Source organism: Rhea americana, unplaced genomic scaffold (assembly GCF_003343005.1).
Source record: "Rhea americana isolate MKP2758 unplaced genomic scaffold, rheAme1 scaffold_9, whole genome shotgun sequence".
NCBI lineage: Eukaryota > Metazoa > Chordata > Aves > Rheiformes > Rheidae > Rhea > Rhea americana.
In genome coordinates, this window is record NW_028187088.1 from 6,448,651 (window position 1) to 6,472,077 (window position 23,427).

The window sequence follows — 23,427 nt, forward strand, 5'->3', positions numbered from 1 at the left end:
TTGACATTGAGCTAGGAGGAGCAGCAAAGTAGCTTCTCATTTTTGCTCCCTGATGTGAGCAAAGCCTGTCGTCTGCTACTTTCTCTGCTGACTGCTAGTTCAACACCCATGATGGTAGTCCATAAAGCACTTAGTTCTCTAGGGCTRCTGCACCTGAGGGCATACGAAACAAATGGCATTGCCTTTAGGAGCATTAGATAAGCAGCTTTCAAAGGCTGGTCTTCTTCGCTGAACTGTCCTTTTCTGGCTTGCCTGTAAAAGCACACTAGAGTCCTAGCATAATTCTACTCCACCTTAAATATTGTTTATTCACAGATAACATGTCCTCTGTCATTACGGTATACGGCCTTTCTATTTGGCACATCCATAACCTATTTCAGCTCTGATGGCAGTACCTTTATTTTTTTTTCATGTGTTCCTGCTTTTCTCTGCTCTTTATTTGGCAGATTGATGGATCTTGCTTGAAATAATGAGTCTGATTCCCTCTCCTCTCACATTTACTGCCGTATGAAGTGACAGAAATTGCTGTCAAATCAGAATGACAGTGTTTATGGTCAGTYTATAGTCACTCTGCATAAATAAATGCAATTGTGCAAGCTGTGAGACAGCAGGGAGTCTCACCCTTTCTCCATAGCACTTAATTTCTTCTTGTTATTTTACTTCTGTAAAGCATCTGTGACCAAATGTGTTAGAAAGAGCGGTATGAACAACAAAAAAACATTATATGCAGCGTACAAATATAGTCCTTATTTAGGCAGAACTCTTTGTGGAGATAGTGTAAGAAGTGCACAAGGAGTCAGAATCTAGCCCATTGTGAATAAATATGCAGCACTTACATAGAATCAGTTGCTGGAACAACTAATGCTGTTCCTCTCTCTCTTTAGTTCAGAGATGCTGGTCAAGGAGGTTTGTGTAACCAAGCTATCATGCTGATCACAGACGGAGCAGTGGAGGACTATGAAGCCGTGTTTGAAAAATACAACTGGCCAGATCGGAAGGTTTGTCTGGGAAGTGATAAATAGAAAGGGTGAGGAGAGCTGCTACCCTGCCATAGCAGGAATAGAAGTGTGTGAGCCAGGATGCCAAGCAGAACCCAGTATTCACATCTTCCAATATCCGCATGCATCTGGCTGCAAACACAACACAAAGCAGCCAGACAGGAGTCTGCTGGGGTGATTTTGGACGTGATAGGATCACAAATGGGTATCTGCAGGTCAGTGCAGACTTTTTTTCRTATACATCTTTTTCCAAAGCTGCAGATGATCAAAACTTTCTCCTGATACAATGATAAAGACTCAACTGAGTATTTTTAAGTAATAAACAACTCTACAAAGAATTTTCATCCCATCCGTGACTGATTCTGTCTGGGAGTTGTTCAGCTATGATTCTCCTGACAGTGGACAGGAAAATGACCCAGATGACCTCTTTAGGTACCTTCCTGCCCTATTTGCTCTAAGGTCTGCAACTACAGAGTTGTGCTAGCGGAGTAGACTGTGAAAGTGGAACAGACTGTGGCTCATCTTAAACCTTGATTTATTTGTTTACCTCATCCAAGCTAGAGGCAATGCACAAAGGGAGAGAAGCAGCCTACAGAGAGACCAAAGCATGGTGCTGTTAAAGCTGTTTATTTCAGGATTCACTTAATTGCTATTGGTCAAACACAAGAGAAATGGTGAAGTTTTCCTCAAAAGATTCACGTGGCCAGCTGTTCCCCTGGGTAAAGGATTTCTGTGAGCTATAAACCTCTCTGCATGTGCTTGGCAAGTGCCTGGCAGAGCTGCTATCATAAAATCTAATAGCATTCACACTACCTTTTTATTCAGATGATACTGAGTGCTACTTTGCTTTCTGGGCTTATTGCAATTGATAATAAARTTCCAGTCCACAAAATGCAAAACAAAGACACTCCTGTCTCCATGTGAACGCTAAACATTGCTTTGCACCTCAAGTAGATATTCACACCAGTATATAATGAGATGTCAAACTTTGGCCATTTGGATTTGGTAACATATTACAGCTTATTTAGGCTCACTTTGTGTTCTTGTTGCCAGGTCCGGGTTTTCACTTACCTTATTGGACGGGAGGTCACTTTTGCCCCCAATGTGAAATGGATCGCCTGCAACAACAAAGGTGCAGTATAGCAATGGCTCCCCAGTGCCACCTGCACGTGTCGCACGTCGACTGCAGCCATGGGGTCCTGGGCTGCAACCCCTCTGGGGCCCACTGAGCCTCCCAGAAAAAAAGCAGAGCCTGCTAGTCCGTGCGAAGTGTGCCTCTGTCCAGCTAACACAAGTCCTCCGTGCTGAACCACCACATTTTCTTGTCACGGTGCCAAGGGACGCTATGACCAAGATTCATGCTGGCTGTAGTCCAGCTAAGTCCCTGTGCTTATTCTGTCCCAGTGGCTGACTTTTGACAATCTGTCTAAACCTCTATCACTAAGCCTGAAGTCTTTTGACTGAGATGTAAAACAAACACCTCTTCTTTAAAGATTTTGCAGCATTTTTCACAAGATCTGCAAGTTAACCCCTAGACCCTGGCCAAATTCTCTGTGTGCCATTGGTTTCACTGGGATAACAGAATGGCTTGTTACTCCTGCCCCAAAATGAATATTCCTTGCAGCTGGCATGAAGTGACATGTATGGGACAATCCAATCCAAATAGATGAGTGATCTCTATGCATTTGGGGCTGCTTTAAAAGTCCAGTTAGCCCTGTCAGAGTCCACAAGGGGGAAGAAGGGGGGAATAAAAGAATCTTTCCCCTCTTAAGTCAAAGAGTCAGAGTCACGTTTGGGCATGACTTGGTCTCAGTACATCTGGAGACAGCCAGAAACCAGCAATGCTTGCAAAATCAGAATCACTCTTAAAACAGGGAAAGGAAGGGGGGTTGGGAAAGGACTGCAGCTGGAGATTGACTAGCTAGGTATATTGGCTCTTGTTCTGTCTGAGCAGTGTCTCCAGCAGACTGTGAAATGCATGGGTACATTTGCTACTGAGAAGAATTGACAGAAAAGAAACAAAAGAATGCTTGGCCTGCAGAATGTCTGTGAGTGGAGATGTTCAAAGTTCAAACAGTCATCTGTTAGCACCGTGAATTACATGTAACATTTTTACTTTCTTATTAGATGAGACAAAAGCCTGGATTTTGGATTACATATTCAGCATCAAGATTAGTGACAGGGAATTCATTGTGCTGCTAGTTTGCCATAAAATAGGAGAATGGATTCTTCTGAACAACCAAGCAAAGACCAAAAATACTCTCTTTGCACAAGGCTTCTCACCTACCAAACTTGAGCTCCGAAGAAAGCTCATTGATTTTGACTCTTCTGTATAGATGTATTACATAGCTCTTGTGCTCTTTCTTTTCAAGCACACCAAATTTGCTTCCACATCACATATCAGATCAGCTGGTAAAACTCTTTCCAGAGAAGCTGGGAGTTTAGGCTGTATATAAATTGGGCAGGATAAGCGAGTAGCCTGGTAGAATAGTTTGTTTGCATATGTTTGGCCTCCAGGAGTGAAGGCTGCCTCATTTGGTAAAGTTTTTGCCTAAGACTCACAGCAACATTTTACATCTGCTTAGTGGGATTCTTCTTATACCAGGGCTCTCTGGTCTTGAGCACTGGGCCAGGATTTTGAGAACAGAGCCAATGCTTTGAAATTCTAGTTTTCAACAAGATTAAGATTTATCCCTGCAAGGCGCATAAAGGCATTTTTTGAAAAGAGCAGACTAAGCTTTTGGGGTAGATACAGCCTTTGACATCTAGTTTTACAGCTTTGCATGAACATTAATATATAAATATGGAAGGAGCATTAGAAGAATGACTCCTACCTGTTTTTTCATGAAGGCTACTACACTCAGATATCCACACTGGCAGATGTCCAAGAGAACGTGATGGAGTACCTGCATGTGCTCAGCCGTCCCATGGTCATCAACCATGATCACGACATTATTTGGACTGAGGCCTACATGGACAGCGCGGTAAGGACCTAAAGCACAAGTCTTTAGTCAGCAAATAGGGGCCACAGGCTGGACTGACAAATTTGTTAGACATCCAGCTCTTAAAGTTAGGCATCTAACTTGTCCTGATTTCCCATCTAAATATCCTATGTATATCAGAGCCTAAATAAAGCCCAGAGAACTATCTAAAACCATGGGATAGAAATTACTGAGCTCTGGCTCTGCTGAGATAGACAATATTTCTCTGCTCACTCCTGGAGTTGAGATGTATAAGCAGATTCAGATCTCCTTGAGAATCTGCAGTGACCCAGGAACCCAGGACTAATCACACAGACACGAGTAGTACTTCTGTGAAAGGAGGCTACCTTCTCAAGGATTAGTTATAGGAAAGATTATTTACAGCTCAGGATATGGGTCATGGAGGTTCATTCCCTTCAGCCCAGTGGCCAACTGCATGCTGCTTGTCACCCAAAGATACATATTTCAGTGTGGGAGGCAGGCTCACTTTCTGTTGCTTGGGCTGGCAAGATGTAATGTCACCCCAGTGGCCCTGTGCTCAGTCCCGTGAGTAAAGGACATACTGCACTTACTGTGAGGGAAACAAAGGACTGTACGTCAAGACTCCCAACTCTACTTGCTTTCTCCCAGGCCTGCCCCAAGGGAAGAGCTGACACATTTAGACCACAAACAGGTCTTATTATGGTGTTGTGTTGCCAAGGTCATTTTGGAATCCAAAGGAATGAAAGGAAGGACAAAGTAGACCACTGAAAGAGCCTTCCCCTGCAGTTCACAAAATAGATGACTTTCCTCAATCGTCTTCTCCATCCCTTTTTACTTTGCAGAAAGAGAAAACTATAGTTCTACTTTTTTGGGGGGGGGACTCTCTGTACCTTCAGGTAGATAAAGCTTTTTCCTACACTGAGTCTCTACCACAGAGACGTGTCTAGCATAATTGTGAGATGTAGCGCTGACCAGAAGTCAGATTTCCTTCTTCCAGAAACAAATGCCATCATTTTTTTCTCTCTTTATGAGAGAAAAATTCTTCTAAAAACAGTTAAAATGTTTCCATACATCATTTCCTGGGCTGAATCCTATTGTGGGACTGAAATTTCTACCCCAGATCTACCCAGCAGCAGTTTTAGAATGTCTGCCACAGCCCTGAGACAGCTTGGAGGAACCTGCAGTTTTTGGATTTAAGATTCATGGCAAGAAACTTGAACACACTGTGAGTTGGAGTAAAACTAGCAGTTCTGAGCTAACTTAGCTTTGTGGCAGGAAATGTGAAAGTCCAGGTTGCACATGGTATCACTCTATGCTGATGCCATGCTTAGAGTTGAAACCATGTGAACCCCAAGAAATACCCCCAAGCCTGCCTGGCTTGCATTGTCACAGTGCACAGGTATTATGCTCACAGGAATAGACTGGTCCTCACCTCTGAGCTGAATGCTGAGGATGCAGCCATGGCATACGTGCTCTGTGAGGTGATGTGAGGATGTTTTCTGCTGTAGGGGCTGTGCCAAGGGAGAGCTGGGGGCATGGTATTTGAAGGTGCTAAGGAAAACCTCCAGAAGAGCCCTTATGTACCTAGCAATTATATTTTGATAGTAAGCATGCTATACCCAGCACTGGTGTTTGATGTCACACTTTCCAAGGCTGTGGCAGGGTTTCTGCTGTTGCATTTTCTCGCTGCATCATTTTTTTTTTTTGCCTCTTTTCTTGGCTTGCCATTCTCTCCCTCCAGTCCTGCCTCTCCCATCTTTGATTCATTCCTCCATTCATGTATTCATTCATCTGTTCATCCATGTCTCTCACTAGCTGCCACAATCCGAGGAGGTAACTGCACCCCTGCATTTTGTGAACGTGTCGTTTCCTTTGTGCCAGTTGGTGTGCCAGTGCTAACGTGCAGTCACAGCTGGCCTGTACATCTGGAGGGAGGAATGGGGGTTACAGCACTGAGGGAGCCCTGTTACGCTATCAAGAAGAGGAAATGCTGGATGTACTGGAGAGCTGTGCTGTGCTATTGGTTCAGAGTGGGTAGGGATGTCTGTGTCGTGCAGTAGTTTAGTTCACTGGATCTCTTTTTCCATATGCCCAGTGTGTGCTGGTGAAGTTTATTTGCTGTGTTAGCATTAGTGTTGCTACAATGGGAAGTTTCTACAAAGAAGTGTACAACACAGTAACTCAAGATACCTGGCTTGAATCTCCATCAAGCAACTGCATAGATTATTGCCTGACTCGTCTATGGCTCCTACTTTGTACAATAACAAAGAAATAGGGTCATTTTGTGCCTTGCTACTTACCAGACCAAATGAAAGATGGTAGGAAAATGTTGCTGGCATCAAAGGATTACCAGCTTCCTATAGCTAGGCAAGTTTGAGAGACTCCTGTGCACATCTTGCTTCTTTTACTTCCTTTCTTGAGTGTTTTCAGAGTGTCTGTCTTCTGAAGTATTGGGACCCTGTGCTACCCCCTTACCTGTGCATGTCCTGTATCCCCTGTAGAGACATTCGCACCTGTTTGTATCATGATTTTGTCTCTGTCTCTACTACACTTGGATGTCTGAGTAACAAGTATAGAGGTAGGCTCTGTGTATATTTGTGGCTTTTACACATTTGCCTGTGATGTTTCTCATTCACCCTATTCATGTGTTTGCAATATAGACTGTATGTATTGTCTGTGATTTTGCTCGTGTTTCTGTTGTTTTTCTTAATTCCATGCACGATGCGTTGGTGGTTTTTACACATGTTGCATAAGTGCCCATGTCTGCTCCCATTGCGTGGTGGGTGTAAATTGTGCCACCACTTTTACAGGTTTCTGTCTCTTCATTAAAACAGCTCTTTAATGTCTCTTGCTTCACCACATTTTACCGGCTTTCATCCCAGCCTCATCACTCCACACTAGCAAGCATCCATCCCACGATCGTCTTGGATACAGAGTATTACGAAGTTCTGCCATCTGTTTTCAGAGGGGTGTGGGAGGCGAGGAGGTGTCTAATTGTACTCAACATCTGGGGTCCTTGGGAATTCCAGTGGCTCTTTATCAGGTTAGCTGCACTATCACTTTTGCTAACACCCTGCTTGTTGTTTTGTGGCAGCTCTTTGCATCTCAAGCTCAAAGTCTGTTGCTCATGACAACAGTAGCAATGCCAGTCTTCAGCAAGAAGAATGAGACGGTAAGTGCAATGCTGGCTTGACTCTCTAGCCAGCAGAAGTTAGAGGATGCAGCAGTCCTCTGTGGTGTTTTAAAGCCAATGAGCCTCTGAAAACACACTGGGCCATTAAGGACTGCGGTGGATTTCTGGCAAGATGCGAGGCTGATAATTGCTCAGTCAAAATGATAGTCTGTCATTTCCTCTGAAATGCTATTTCTTCCAAATGCCCCTTAAATATGACACTTCTCTTTTTGTACTATATTTTCCATTTTCAAATGAGCCTAATTCACAGACCCATAAAGTTTCAGGCTGGAAGAGATCATTATATTGTCTAGTCTGGGCAGTTTATTGCAGACCTTTACATTTCACGTAGACAGCTCTTCCTGAGCCCAGTAACCTGTGTTTGGCAAAAATGTCATTCCAGAAAAGCATCCAGCCCTGAGCTCTCCATTGTGGATTCTCACTCTCTGTTAAAAACTGGTGGCTAAATTCCAGTCTGAATTTGTCTGGCTTCACCTTCCCACCATTATGGCTTTCTCTGCTAAATTAGAAAGCCTGTAGCCTTTGGTATTTTCTCCCTGAAAAGTATCTTCTACACTTCAGTAAAGTCAAATCTGTCTTTCTTTTGATTAGATAAAAAGTTTGAGCGATTTAGGTATCTTTGATAAGGGCATTTCCTCCAGGTTTTGAAACTCTTCAGAGACTCTTTTCATGATCCTTTTAAAATGACGGACTTTACCTCACCATTGCTAAATAAGGGATAAACTCAGCTGGCTCCAATGCAGGTTGTCTGCCTTCTCCGCCCAAGGCCAGCCTTAACTTGTATTTTCACAGCACTGTAGTGGGAGCTTGTGTATCATTTTTCCACCATGATCCCCAGATACTTTTTAAAGAACCGTCACCCATTTTGTGGGGATTTCCTGCATTCTTTTTTTTTAGATGAATAATTTGACATTGGCTTAGTTGTCCCAGTTATCAACCAATCCATACTGCTTTGCATGATTGCCTTTTCTTTTCTGTTATTTGCACATATTGAATGCAGGTTTTTGTCCTCAAATCTTGTTTCAGTGATTTTATAGTACTTCTGAAACATTATCAAAAATATTGAAAATATTGGTTGGAAGTACTCCTAAACACTGGAGCAACCCTCTTGAGACTTTCTGAGGTATGTTAGTTGATCTGAATGAACTTACTCACTCAAGCCCAGAGAGAATACTGTGAGAGACTAATAGAAAGGCAATTATGTGTATTCAGTCAGGAGTAGATCAAAAGCTACCAAAGCTTTGCATCTGAAAATGGACTCTCCTTTATTTTTAAGCGATCTCATGGGATTCTCCTGGGTGTGGTGGGCTCTGATGTGCCACTGAGGGAGCTGTTAAAACTTGCACCACGATATAAGGTAAGACCTCAGTCTTGCAATTTGTTATTTTACATAGAGAAGTCACCACTCATTCTTCCACGGATGTGACTCTATGAAAAATCTTTCCTCTGCCTATAGGAAGAACTATGAGCATAAAGCAAGAGAGGTGTGATGATGTGTCATTTCAACATGACATATGAGAATTCATCATTCACCACTAGAAGCTCATAGGCTACTTTAGAAATATAGGGAATGGATGATTCAGTGGATTGGCAACAGCTCATGGAGCCTTTGCATCTTGGTGGTCACCAACTTAGATCCCTCAGGGGTAATACAGATCTAGCAGGCTGTCTCAGAAGAATTAATGTTTTATATCCATTTCCCAGTGGACAAAGGCTGCCATGCCAGCTGGCACAAAATAAGCTAGTTTCACTGTCAATGCTTTTGGCAGAAAAACTGAGGACTGAATGGACTGTGGAGACCAAATTGTTCTGTCATGCCTAGGGGTTTCTTTCTACAGATCAGCATGAAGATTTCTTGGCAGGAGAGTGTATAGGAAGTTGGCTTTCACTCACTTGTGCTGTACCTAGATAGAGTATTTGCCCTCCAGAATTGCTAGTCCAAGACTTTCCATTAGCTCTATATTCAGTATATTCGGAACAGAAAAATGAGTTGATCTCTAGGAAAATACCCTGAGATATACTGTTTCATTCAGTTTCTGCTGTAAATTTTGTGCACTGACCTTTTGTTCAATCAGTCTGCATGCCAGGAGACAGCAGTAACCATTGAAGATCACTACAGAAATCAAGTAATTTGAGCCACAAAGCTTCCAGTCTCCCTTAAATAACTACTAGACAACAACTACCTGTTAGGTAATTGTCTGAAGTCTGAGTGATAGAGACTGACAGGACTGAAAGTGCTGCCAGAAGCTATGAATCTGTGTGGTGCTTCCAGAGCTGGACACAGGATTTTTAGACCATTTGTATGCAGCTGTAGAAATGATCCTTCAGGCAACCCAGGATTTATAAGTACACCCTCTAGCTGTTTTGGGTCTGGGAGAAACTTGTCTAGGAGGCTCAATTTTTATATACATTTATTTTCTCTAGAAGATTAATTCCCCTTCATCTTCCTTTCTCCATGTCACTCAAAGGCAATGTGTCACAATAATCTTTCTTCAGAACTAAGGTGGAACACCACTCCTTCCTCCAGCCAGTCAGGGAATCAGGGAAAATTAATTGAAGGATTTTTTACATCAGAGACAGAATATGTCTTCATAGAAGCTCTTCCAGCTCCAGTCCAGTTTGGAAACCTGGTATCCTCAGCTTGAATCCCCTGGCATATGAGTTACAAAGGTTCAGTGAGCTGTTCCAGAGTTGCAGCCCTGGAGAGCTCACACATTCATGACCCCACTTACTGGCTGAGAAATTTCGGCTTTAATAGGCCAACAGGGAAACCTGCTGATCCAAGTCCTAATCCAGTGTCCATCGAATTCAGTCTGCTATGCTGAGCTGAGCTGAGTGTGATATGCAAGAAATTGTTCCATACAGAGAGAGACCAAAGCTCTGATCTGGGTTATGTGAAATAGATAAATAATTGCCTCCAAAAATGTACAGACTGATTGTGAATGACTTACCTCCCTGCTTCTCGACTGTTATTCCCCAGGATAGGTTGTCTGTATAAGCATATAAATTTGCTACATCTTTTCCAAGATAGAAATTTCAGCCATTCTTGTTTTCTTTGAAATGCTTCTTGTTTTGGCAAGTACAGGCTATCAGTGGGTTTTTAGCAATTCAGGGTTTAACTGGAATTTGTATGATGTATGAACTTGATCTTGCAGATCAAGTCAGCCAGTGTCTGCTCTTGTCAGGTTATGCTATTCCTTAAAAAGCATTTTAGGACTGTAGGCTTGCACAATTGACCTAGGCTAGATCTGGCCTTGCCAATGCTGACACATAATGCAAAGCTTGTCTGAAGGCCAAGTTTCCAGAAATGTCTGTGAAATTCATACTCCCTTTCCATTCACTATTGTACATATATAGTGATAAGCTACACACTTGTTACAGCTGTTACTGTATGGTTTATATTTCCCCTTATTGCCTATTCTACGTTCAGAACTGCTGTGACTGAAGTATGCGACATATACTTCTGTGTGGTGACTTTCAGCTAAGATGATCACAGACTCTGAGTGTGCATCTTTTTTGAACATGTGCACTAATCAACTGCTTGCCCATGCATCTGTGCACCCAAGCACAGTCAGTCTTCTCAGACAGAGCAGCCAAAGATGCAGAGGCAAATGGTTTGGGATGGAGCCTACCTTCTACTGGTGAATATCTTTAAAGGGAAAATACTTCTGAATGTTGGTGGGGTCAGAGTATCTGCAGCATCCTTAACATAGCAGTGTTTCTAGAAAAAGCAGAGTTAATTATTCTAATGCCTCTTTCTCCAGCTGGGTGTCCATGGATACGCCTTTCTGAACACTAACAACGGCTACATCCTTTCACACCCAGACCTGCGTCCTTTGGTATGTATAACTATGAACTTGAGAACCTTTGCTTACTTGAAAACACTGACTCTCAGGGATGCTCCTGATTTTTTTTTTTTTTTTTTTTTTTTTTGAGCTGTGGGGGCTACCAGGTTCTGACATATAGACACTGTGAACATGGCAGCCAGAGAAATCTGTTCCACACACATTGATGTATATATGGATGCACGTGTGTATGAAGTGTTAGGTAGCCTACCTGCCTGTTCTCTAAGATAGCATGTGAGTGCTGTACTTGTGTGTACTTAATGTACTGTGGGTACACGTATTTTTGCATGCATGCAAAGTTTCACTGCTGAGTATCAGGCTGCAGAAGCAATTCCCCTCACTCAGGCACATCTCCTCCAGGAAGATTCAGCATGAGTAGTATCCCAGTAATAGCTGCCCAGCAGCTGTAGAGGTGGATGTTTGAGGAATTTGAAGCCAGTAGGATCCAGTACCACAAATCTTAGTAATCTCATAAGTTAGAGACAATGTAGGGACTAGTAGGCTGCAGAGACCTTTTGAGACTTGAGGGGCAGGCTGGACACAAGGACAACCTGTCTCCTTTGTGCTGCCACCTGGATCTCCAGACTGCATACCTCCCTGCAGCACATGAAAGGTTTCATGGCACAGATACTCGGACATGTGATGCATTTAACATTTCATACATGTGCCTGTGTGCACAAATCCACATGTGCAGAGCTGTAAGTTTTAGTGCTGTTACTAGCAAGAGAAAGTGCCACAACAGGGCTTCCCACCAGCTGTCTTCAAAAAGGCGGCTTTGTATAGGAAGACAACAGGCACGGGTGGTTACTGCACTCTGTGAAGAGAAGGGAGATATGGTGTTCCCAGGATAGGGGCTAGGCAAGGCCAGTGCTTTATCCCACCTGGGATTAGCCTCTCCTAGTCTATTGCACACCATTTTCTTCACCAGGGAGATTACAGGGAAATAGCTTGCTTCCATCGGTTAGCTTCAGGAGAAAAGCATACCATTTTGTCAGTGAAGCTAAAGCCTAATTCCCATCAGAAAAGATCTCCTGGTGTTATTATTGTGTTAATGGGATTAGACTCTTAGCTGTGGGCAGCATGTGATTTGCTGGAGGACAGTGTATTGTGCTGAGCTATTTTGTAGAATATTCTCACAAAGCAGGCTGTAGGCTTTACTTGCAAGTTTACCTATGTTCCTGCTTGTTCCTTACTCTTGAAATGGCTTTTCTCAGTTGAACTCCTGTAGCCCAGTGTTGCCCATGTACAGCAAAAGATGGCATGGGACTGAGATGGCACCTGAATCCAAATTTTTCCTTGCCAGTCAGAGACTAGATGAGGCACCCCTGTCTTGTAAATTAAATATCATTTTTAAAGGGTTAGTTTGGGAAGTTACCTAACCACTTACTTGGGTTTTTTATCCTTTTTTTAATAAATCCCAGTATAAAGAAGGAAAGAAATTGAAACCTAAACCAAACTACAACAGCGTAGATCTGTCAGAAGTGGAATGGGAAGATGAGGATGAAATAGTAAGTATCCAAAACTGATATTTGCCTTCTTGTATCTCCTTCTTTCTATTACTTTGTGTGTATGTATGGTGGGAGGAGGAGAGAAGAAGCATGCTTACAGCAGGCAACAGATGCTCTTGGTTTCTTCTATGCGTGACTGGCCTTGCCTAGGAGAGGCTGGTGGTCTACAAAGGGATAAGACTGTTGCTCCCCTTCAAAGTACTTGTCTTCCTCTCAATGTGAGGTTTCCCTGCTCTGCAAGGAGGGAAGGAGCTGGCAGGAGCATGGAAGCACTTGCGAGGTGCTTCAGGGAGCCAGTCTGCATGCACACAGCCCAAATGCTAGCAATAGGCTGCGGCACCTCTGTATGCAGTTTGCTTAATACAAAGCCAAGGTAGTTCAAGAGTATGGGGGCCTCCCATGACGTTACTCATACATGTAGCATATGAGGTATAGTTGGAGTCACGCACTAACAAAATCCACAGAAAGGAAGAAAGTGCAACTCACAAAGAGACTGAAACTCAGTTTTTATTAATAATAAACAAAGAACATAAGAGACTTAGACACTTGGGAAAAACAAATTTCCAGATAGCCCTTTATTGTGCAAATTAGGAGACAGTGAAAACAATAGCTGACTAGAGGGAAAAAAAGATTGGAAAGTGTTCTTTTGCTGAAAGGAGCAAGATTAGTAGAAAGTGAACAAGTGTGCACCTGAACACCTGATGAAAAGTATTTCAGAACTAGGAACCCAGATATAATAGGAAGGCAGCGAGGTTCTGCTGTAGTTGGTTTTCTTTTACTCAAAAGAAGAATTAGGAGAGAATAAATACTTAAGTTGCTAAGATAAGAACTGCATTTGGAGTAAGACAGAATTATCCATGGGACACATGACTGTGGATTACAGAGGAGATTGTTGAGATAAACAGATCTGATGCTATAGATATCCACCCAAACAGGAAGGACAAATGAACTGCCCAGCAAGAGGATCTAAGTAACTGCTGTCACTAGCACAAGTACAAAGGGCCATGCCAAAGGAGTGGCAGCAGACTGAGAAAGGAAACACAACAGGACTATGCGCGAAATGTGGAAAGCAAGGCAAAATTAAGCAGTTTTACATATGGCAGAACTAACAAGATACAGATTGCCTCTGGCTTTATGTGGGAACTCTGCTCCCACTGTTGTTCTCTCTCACTCACTGGAGCCAGTTTTAGTGCCACTCTTCTCTACCCATTTTACTATTTCACAAAAGCTTCCAGGAATTTAGAGGCCTCCACCTTGCTGTCGTAGTTATTTGGCCAGCAAATTCCTGACTGACCAAAAAATTTTGATACTTGAACACAAACATGATGCAAAGTGTAAGGTTTCTGTGTTTAGAYAATCAGAGTAAAACTACCCAGAGCGACAAAAATTCAAAAGAGGCACGAAAAACAAAACCACTTTATGTTCCTATACTGCTTTTTCCAGAAGACAGAAAGGTTGCAGTCACTGAGAGCACACAGACAATCAGTGACGCGAACGGTATCTGCAGTGTGACTTCAGCAAGTCTAGAGACTCTCAAGATACACCCACTGCAGCAGAAAGCTGCCAACATTTCAATGCTCAGATTTGCAGCTATGCTATTAGATCAATGACAGACTCAACATCAGTTACAGCATAATCTCAGCAACACTGATAAGCAGCAAAATCAGACTGGAAAAATATGCCCCTGTGCTAATGATGTGTAATATAGCCAGCTGCTAAAAGAAAGCCAGGGAGGAAAAATGGCAGTGTCTGGAAAATTCAAATTGGTGCACAATAGTAACATCCACAACTGGGCAGCAAGGAAGTTTGGGCTTCCTTAAAGCACCAAACAGATGCTCTCCATGTGAGGGGAAAAGGGAAGGGTCAAGGGATCTTGCCCAGCAGCCTAGGAGCTCTMACCCAAGCAGACTTCCTTCAGCTTTGACTGAGCCACTGAAAAAGAAATTATCCTTCCAGAATCCTTCCAGTGTTGAAAGTGAGTGGCTAAACATCTAGATATTATGAAAAGTCTTAGGTAAACTATATGTCTGTGTTGAATTGAAATCACATGAGAGGGCACTGGAAAGGAGCCAGTGCTCATTACTAGCGATTGGGGCAGCATAGCCTTATCGCTTGCGAGCAGGAGCAGTTGCTGTTTGGGGTGTCTGGAACAGCTGTGGACCAGATGACTCCTCCATCCAAACTTTCCTGCACATTTTTGCAAGTGGATGCCAACTGCCACTGTAACTGTCCTATATAAAAAGGATCAAGTAGTATGAAGACTCCTAGACACCACGACTATAGCTCAATGACTTCTCAGTGCAGGAGAAGCTATTGAAGAAGCAGCAGCTAGCCCAGATCTTAGCACCAACCTACAACCACTCTTGCACAGGACAGTAGCCTGCCTGCAGACTAAGTGGAGCTGAAGAGATCTGAATTTGCTGTCTCAGACGGCTGTTCATTTGCTTCTCCACTGCCATATGGAGCAACAAAAGATGCCTGAGATTTAAGGAAAAGGTATGGATGGAACAACAATATCCAAACAGTCCAAAACCCAGAGAAAATGTAGCAGGCTCAGTCATACCAGAACAGCACATGGTCATGGATGGCTCTGACAGGAAGTCAGACTCTGCTAGCTAAGAAGGAATAATAGTACTAGTCAGTGTTTTGATTTCTAAGGGCCCATGAACATACAAGCTTTATATTCCAGGCCTGTAAATAACCCACTTCAAACAGCCATAGTATTTTGAACTGTGGCCGTGTAAAGTAAATACAGTTGAGACTGACCAGCGCTCGAATGGAAGCCTGTCTCTGGAAGTAAGGAARTAATCTGTGTGAACGAATTAGTTACTTCCCACCTTATTTTTTTCTATTCAGGCTGAAGCAATAAGCTGAAATGCTCTGGGAGGTTGGACCTAAAGTCAAAGCCTTTGTGCTTATGGAAAATTCCCTGGCTGTCTCTTGCAAGAGCTTGAAAGTCACTGTGAAAATTACATTTTGCTTTTGGAAACTGGATTGAATAAACTGGTCTTCCCACTGCCTACCCTGCTATCATACAGTCTTGCTGAGCTGTGTTAAACAGCTGCTTTGCTACACTCCAGAAGTGTTGCTGAATACAGCTTATAATTTATAAATCAGTCTAAGAAAAGTCAAAGAGCTTTGGAATTGGTCTGGGGAAGCTAGTGCACTTTCTCAGGTGTCTTTCTCTCACAGTCTTAAAGTACTGTGCTAATGACTTGCTGGCTGCCAAATGATGAAGTCTGAAACTTGGACTGACAATTTCATAGMTTCCAAGTCCTTTCGTTTAGCTAAAAAGACATATCAACAAGCTTTCAACATAAGCCATTATTATCCTATGTCACTTATTAGACTGATTGAACAAGGATCCTGACCACTGAGAACACATTTTCRGTTTAAAAGAAGCAAGAAAGAGCTGGGTGGTGGGAGGGAATCCAATCACTCTTCTGTCAGTCTCTGTAGGTTAATGACAAGTGGCTCCATTGACACCTGTCCTGCTCTACCTGCAGACACTAACACTCTCATTCACTTCTGCAGCTGAGAACTGCCATGATCAATGGGGAAACAGGCTACCTCTCTATGGATGTGAAGGTCCCWGTGGATAAAGGGGTAAGAAATTATCCTTCTGTTCAGGTCACAAGCAGGAAGGGATGGGAAATAGATGCTGAAGAACCACGAAGGATGTGTTTTCTAATGCYCAGCATTTCTGAATGTGAGAATTTTATTGTTTTACCATGCATATAACACACATGCTAAAGACATAAAATRGAGAATCGTTAGAAGTATTCTTCTTACCTACTGACATTCTGCTCGTACAAAGGTGTTGGAAGTGCTTCACAGCTCCCTACTTTGTCCAAGCAAAGCCAAAAAGCACTTTGTTCATTGTAGGACTGTGAAATGAATCAGAGAGCTTTAAGAGTTTAGAGATGGGGAAGGTGTGTTGAGCTGACCTAGACATAARGAGTTTGGGAGACTCTTTCACAACTCCCTTTCCCTCCCCAAAAACACTCATGAAAATTTTTCCCTCACTCTGTCTGAATATGATTTCCTTTAACCAGCTCCAAGATTAAATTTCTGTGCAAATATTTACATATATTTTATGAAAAATCCCCATGAAGTTGAGACTTTTGAATGTTCCCTACCAGCTCTAATGTAAGGTTATACATCTTCTCTTGGAATCAGTGCAAAATTGTCCTGTACATTAAGTTCACTGGTACTTTTTCATTCAGGTTTATTTAACTCTCCCAAAGATTTTGGCTTTCATCATTTCCTCTTAGGAAGAATTCCAGAGTCCTGCAAGTTACACTGCCCAGAAGTTTTCTATCTTTCAGGAAAATTTTCCATCTTTTAGGAAAGAGCATTTTTTTCAGCAGTCAGGTTGGCTAACTGCTCCTATACTAAACCACTACCAGCACGAGTTCCAATAAACCAACTGCTCACAGTCGATGCCATTTCTTAGTGTAGATATCTCTCAGTCTCCTCTGAATGGTTCCTAGATACATTATTTTTCCCTGTTCTCTGTGTTCACAGCTATCAGGTACCTGTCAATAGATTTGCCCTCCCTCTCTTCACCATTGCCAACATACGCATTTGAAATACTTGCACACTTTTCAGTCCAAAGTAGTTCAGCAATTATTTTTGTTCCTWTTGTCTGTTGTATCGCTTCTGGTACACAAATGCCAGAGTTTCACTGAAGTRTTTGAGTACTGTTTCCCTGCGCTCTATAGAGAGCTTCTATTCTCTGCAACAGGACATTTCTGAACAGGGAGCCTCAGATTTCCTTTCTGCTGTCCCTTTGTATTTCTCCTCTCTTYTTTAGTTGCCCCAGAACTGCTTCCTTGGCTTTTATATTTCTTAACTATTTTTTCCGCTTGACTTTTTTTTTAACTGAATCCCATGCCTTCTTTTTATTCCATTTTTCTAACTTCTAGGGCTGTTGAGACTTTTTCTCCRTATGCAGAGAAATGCCATTTTATTTCGTCTTATAGATCATTGTATATAATGGCTCCTAAGACAGATTTCATCTGTTCCTCTCATTACATCAGGTTCTTGATATACTGTTGTTTACTGATTCTTTCTGTTTACAGTACAGCAGTTAGGTCTCACTCTGCATCTTATTTAAGCCCACATTAATTGCTTTTTTGAAAAAAAAATTATGAGAAGCTGTTTCAAGTGCTTTATATAAACCCAGATATATTGCATGTCCTTTAYTCCCTTCAACCATTAGCTTTGTTACTCTGTCAGAAAAGCAATCAGGGTTTTCCAACAAGTCTGTTCTTTGGAAGTCTGGATTGCTTATTTCTCTGGCTTAACCTCTTTCCTCATTCTGTCTTTGTGCACCCACAATAACATTTCTTCTGAGWCATCTGAAGACATCCTTTTAATTCAGTATTTTAGCCAATTTTTCTGCTCCCCTACCTAAGGAAAAATGTAACAAGAAGTAGCCTCAGCAAGAGATATTGGCTGTTTTATTCTGCAACTCTGTGAGCCTTATGAAGCACAATAGGAGACTGAAGCTGAGCAGGTGACAGTTCTACTTCTATCTGAATACACATGGAGCAGGGACCAGAAGTGAAACTTCGCTGTTCCCTCTAGTACTCTGCTAGCTGATGAAGCAGAGCAGCAGCTGCAACAAAGGAAGTGCTGACAGAGCCTTAAAACAATGGGAATGAGAGAGAGTCAGACAGCAGGGCAAGGGGCTGAGCGAAGGGGATAGAAAATACTCTGTCAGCCATGTAAAGTGATTCCCCAGGCTGATCAAAGGAAGGCATTAGGAACAGAGTGAGATGGAGAGAGAAAAATAAGGACCAAAGAGAAGGGGCAGTCCTTAGAGAGATCTGGCAGCTAGCAGACAAAAGGGTTGAGATTGTAACGGTAGGCGTAAAAGCAAAAGAGCGAGGACACGTGTAAGAGCTGTGGCAAACCACTGCTGATGGCATTAGTGAGGAGTGCCTGCCCAGTACAGTCAGCGTATCAGAGCTTGAAATACACACGTTCCCAGAACATTGGTGCTGTTAAATAGCCATGCCATTGCTGTGACAAGGTGCCTGTGTTCTTGTCATCTTCCTTGCTCTGTGCGCACAGCGAAGTCCTGCCTGATCATCCTCAGTACTCATTCTCAGTACTGATCATCCTCAGTACTGTTTGGTTCCAGGGTGTCTCTGCCTCTTGCTCTTCCACAATGCCTCAGGGAGAGCTGGGTGGCCATTCCCACTCCCTGCCCAAACAGAGGTCTACCCTCCTTCCCAGAAGGATGCCAGAGTGGTTGCACGTGCAGAAGAGGGGCAGCAGGAGGTGAGCRAAGGACAAACAGACAAGCTCTGCAGGAAGAAAGAGTCTTGGATTCCAGAAGGAGTGGCACCCCAAGGCGATCTGCTGCTGCATCCTTCACCCCAGGCAGAGGCCTTCACCCCCAGGTCTCCTCCTTSCCTGTGAGATCAGACTGGCAAGACTGTGGGGACCCTCACTGTCACCCAAATGCCACTGTGTCAGGTTGCTTATCATGATGCTTCTGGAACATCACTGCTTGGCAAAAGACTGTGACCACATTGCTAAACAGTACATAAATGCCACGCAGAGAGGGAGAGAGGTGAAAAGTGGTTGAGCTGTCTGCAACTTTCTCATCTTATTCTGTAACTCTAGCCTCCAKCCGCATCCCCATTAGCCCATCTGCCTTGTGCACAAACTCAGGGCACATTGCAGAGCTGGTACTTTGCGTGTTGCTCCACCTCTACTGCTGCACAGCCTCCGCGCTGAGCAGGTTACAGCAGGCATGACTTTCCCTGGGGAACAGTGAGTTTTCTGTATATCCTCACAGTCTCCCACATACATTGTCTCATCTCATTTTTGGAGTAGGGCTGGKATTTTAAATCTATTAGCATTCATATACAAGCAAAAATGTTGGGATAGAAATTTTCCAAAAACTTCTCTCCTTTGGAAAAAAGTTACACTGACATCAACACTTGCCTACAGGAAAAGGCCAGTCTGGCAGMCAGCTAAAGTTCTCAATCAGCTTTCAAAAATCTGAAATGTCTTGAGTAAAATTTGAAACAAATATTTTCAGGTGAATCAAAATGGCTTGGATTTGAATCAACATTTGTGTTTTATTTTGAAAATGTAAATTGTTTCTTTTATTGATTTTTTTCAGAAAATTGAAATATGTTCTTTTTGTCCCARTTTGGCATGAAAACAAATGTCAGGAATCTCAGCATTTCCTACAAAAGTGGGGAGAGCTGGTCCCAGCTGCACACCTCCCTGGCAAGCCGACTTGCCATTTTGTTTCTGCTAACTCTCCTCTGGCCCGACCTCCTCTCCTTATTAGCTGCCTCACAGAGACCCTAGTCCAGCTGGTGATGATGATGACGAAGTGCAAAGCCATCAAGGTTGCTCTGTACAGCAAAAGACCAACAGGGCCCCGGTGTGTTGGCTCAGTTGATGCAAGAGGCAGAACAGCTTCTCCTCCCTTTCCCRCAGCTGCCTTGGAGCCCCAAAGCAAAGAAAGGTTTAACTGAAGGCCTATATGGAAAAGATCCCTCAAAGACACAAATTGCTGCACATTCATCTCTGCCTCTGGCCTGTCCTGCTGGGGTGTGAAGTGTTGGTGCTGATCAACTACTTTGGCCTAACTTTGGGGACATACTTCCCAGGTCACATCACCACTAGAGTCTTGGTCTATCAGATGGTCTCTCACGTTCTTATTCACGCTTTTATTCCAGAAACGAGTTCTCTTCCTCACCAACGATTATTTCTTCACGGACATCAGTGGCACACCTTTTAGGTGAGCAAGGATTCACATGTCACCAATACAAAGTATCAGGAGTCTTTTCTTCATAAAACTGCTTATGACTCAGGAGAAAAGCAGTGCGAATAACTGATTTCTTTGTTCCTATAATAATTAAAATAAAATCTAGGGTCAACTCAAAATTACTATTAAAATTCATCTGAAGTTCAAAATCCGAAAGCTACATTTTAGATAGATTGTTTCATTTCAGAGAAATGAAAGATATTCAATATCTGATTCTATTAAATATATGTTCTGATGTATGGCTCAAAACAAATCATTGCTATAAAGTGAAAATTATAAAATATCACATGAGAAATCAAGTTAATTTTTATTTTGTGTTTTTTMTCCAGCTGAAATGGTTTGAAATTGGCAAGATTTTAGAAATGCTTTTGTTGACCTGAATGTGCAACTCTGGCCAAAAAAAAAGTGATCAAAAAATGCCTCATAGCTCTACAGACAGGTTCCTTCTCTCCTGCGCTGAAATTAGATCTCACTTAATCCTCTTATGATGATGTTCTTTAATAGCTGTAGAGGAAGTTAATGGCTTTTAGGGTTGTAATTGAAGGGAATGCAGTGTCATGTTCAGGGATTACACCTTGCCTTGCTGACAAGCCCAATGTTTTCCCTCCTACCTGCAGCCTGGGTGTTGTGCTGTCCAGAGGACATGGGGAATACATCCTGCTGGGCAACACTTCAGTGGAAGAAGGTAGGTTAATTTGGAACAGCCATAGTGATCCAATAGACAAGGAAGTTAATCTGAATTTCACTGCTTCACCTCTGCCCTCCCAGCCTATATCTGTCAGTCTGCTACCTAAATGAATACTCAATATATTATTTGGTTTCAGGTTTGCATGACCTGCTCCAGCCAGACTTGTCTTTAGCCAATGAATGGTAAGTGGAGGGAATACTGTCAGTGATGCAGGACTTTGTTCAGAGATGTTGGCAAGGTTCCCAGCAGTTTTGCTTGAGTTSCCCACCTTTAGTGGCCTTGAGAAAAAGTAGTGTTATTCAGGGACTGCATCCTGAAGAACTGATGGTCTTGAGGAAATGCAGCAGCACCTCAAGAATTCAGTTCCATCTCTTCCTTTGAGAGATCACTCCAGGGCCTGATACATCACCCTGCTAGGAAACATCTCCCAGGATTTATCCTCAGTCTTCTGTGCTCAAACTCATCTCTTTCYTCCTCATGTTGCTCAAGATTGTGCTACAAAACCTAGACTACATCAAATCTGGCAGGGGATTTTGTTGCAAGGTTAGCTAGAGATTGAAGTGCTTTTTAAAATCCTAACTTATTTTTGGTTGGCATTCCCATGAACTGAGCCTAGACCCAATTTCAAGTGAACATGCAGCTGATTTATTACCTCTGTTTCAATATCATGTGTAATTTATGGGTTTGCTTGGTTTGGATATGAAACAGGGTGAAGCATGGCACTTTCCATTTATTGCTGAGAGGTTTGGGATTTTCATGAACCCAAAATTCAGCTACACTCAGGCACACGAACCCACCTTGAATCAAAGCCAAGACAAGTATATTCAAGAAGACCTGCAGCCCTTCAGACCTCTCATTACATTGTCAAGTTTCGTAGACAGCACACTTCAGACACATGCAGGGACTCCTCCTTCTACTCCTAACTTGAGGTGTCAGCTTACCATGCTTTACATATTCATTTCTCTTAGACATCTCTCATAAATCATTCCTTTCAGTCCCTTAATGAGTTGTAATTCTCTCTTAGAAGCCCCTTCCTATGTCCTGTCACTGAGGCAGTCAAAATTGAAAGCAGAATTAGAAGTCTGGTTTCTTTTATAAAACAGAGCCCTCTATTTATAATACACTGTCCCACCTCTCCCCTAAATCTGTGTCCTGATGCTCCTGGAGCTGTGTCCCATTTCTTTGGAACAGCTTTTCTTGCCACTGTATCAAACTAAAAGCTCCTTCTGCRTCTCACGTTCTGTTTCTCTGTCTCTCGGCTTTTCTGGTCCCAGCCCAGGGTTACACACACTGCATGTGGTCCCCTGCTTTCCAGATTGATCCGTCACATTGTTATTGTTTTACACACACAGGTACACATCTTATGCAGCATATATATAACTCTGCTGGAAGGATTTGGGACTGTTAAGTAGGTTGCATTGTTAGCTTATGCTGGAGGATTTAAGAGCAGCCATATTAAGTTAGCACAGCAGTCACACTAAATGATGTTTGATTTTATCAGTAGGGCCTGAGTTACGGTAACACTGTTAGGTTTTAAGCAGCTGTGGTGTGCAGCAACAGCAAAATCTTTGCAGTCCAACCTTTCTTGATGAATCTTTGTTTGCAGTTTTGKGGGGGGGAGTTTTTTGTTTGTTTGTTTGGGTTTTTTTTTTTAGGAGCATTTGCTTGATTTGTTTTTTGTCTTTGTGGGCTTGTTTCCCCTCCCTATCAGGATTTACTGCATCACTGACATTGATCCAGACCACCGAAAGCTCAGCCAGCTGGAGGCTGTGATCCGTTTCCTCACTGGAGAGGAACCTGACCTGGAATGTGAGTCCTCGGTATCAAAAAGGCCCTGCTGGGGTTTTCCTGTTCCCATCATGGTACAGAAGGGACTAGGAGAAACTGATTGGTGTCAGACTGAGCTCCTGCGGCATCTGCTCACGCAGGCAGAACTGAACTCAAGCCCAGCTTAATTCACAAGTGGAAATGAGCTGAGGACCCACTTCCTTGTCTCTGTCAGAGGATTATTTTCCATTTCAAAACTGTCACATAACTTGGCCTTATTGAAGGTCTCTGTATAGGAAATAGTGAAGGGTGAAAGGCTTGAATGACGCAGGGAGGCTGCACACCGTGTTTAAGGTAGACTGACCAGCAGCAGCGGAGAGGGAGACAGCAGGAGAGCCAAGAAAGCTGCTGTGACTATTCTGCTCCCTAGGGCTCCAGCTAGCATCCTATCAGTGCTGCACTGCGCCATCTAGACAGATGGGTTCTTCCAGAACAAGGATTATTGATTTTGTTTTTCAAACACAATTGGTAATTGATATGGGGAGGAAAAAAGAAAACCTGTTACCAAATGATTATCTCCCCCAGTCCCCCTGCTGCTCATCCCTCACAGCAGGCCCCATTCTCTAGGTAAGTGTAGCCACACAACCAGCTTATACAGCACCAC

General features: G+C 42.9%; 1 protein-coding gene across 1 annotated transcript in view; it reads left to right on the forward strand.

Moving 5' to 3' along the window:
- The window catches only part of CACNA2D4 (calcium voltage-gated channel auxiliary subunit alpha2delta 4), a 115,582-nt gene that overhangs the window by 19,485 nt on the left and 72,670 nt on the right, over positions 1 to 23,427 (forward strand). Inside the window, exons 9-20 of the mRNA XM_085324011.1 lie at positions 885 to 998; positions 2,052 to 2,130; positions 3,849 to 3,982; positions 7,056 to 7,133; positions 8,431 to 8,511; positions 10,919 to 10,993; positions 12,421 to 12,507; positions 16,042 to 16,113; positions 20,220 to 20,281; positions 20,926 to 20,993; positions 21,133 to 21,178; positions 22,708 to 22,805. Of these exons, the coding sequence (XP_085180137.1) occupies positions 885 to 998; positions 2,052 to 2,130; positions 3,849 to 3,982; positions 7,056 to 7,133; positions 8,431 to 8,511; positions 10,919 to 10,993; positions 12,421 to 12,507; positions 16,042 to 16,113; positions 20,220 to 20,281; positions 20,926 to 20,993; positions 21,133 to 21,178; positions 22,708 to 22,805 (994 nt within the window). The remainder of the gene's footprint in view (positions 1 to 884; positions 999 to 2,051; positions 2,131 to 3,848; positions 3,983 to 7,055; positions 7,134 to 8,430; positions 8,512 to 10,918; positions 10,994 to 12,420; positions 12,508 to 16,041; positions 16,114 to 20,219; positions 20,282 to 20,925; positions 20,994 to 21,132; positions 21,179 to 22,707; positions 22,806 to 23,427) is intronic.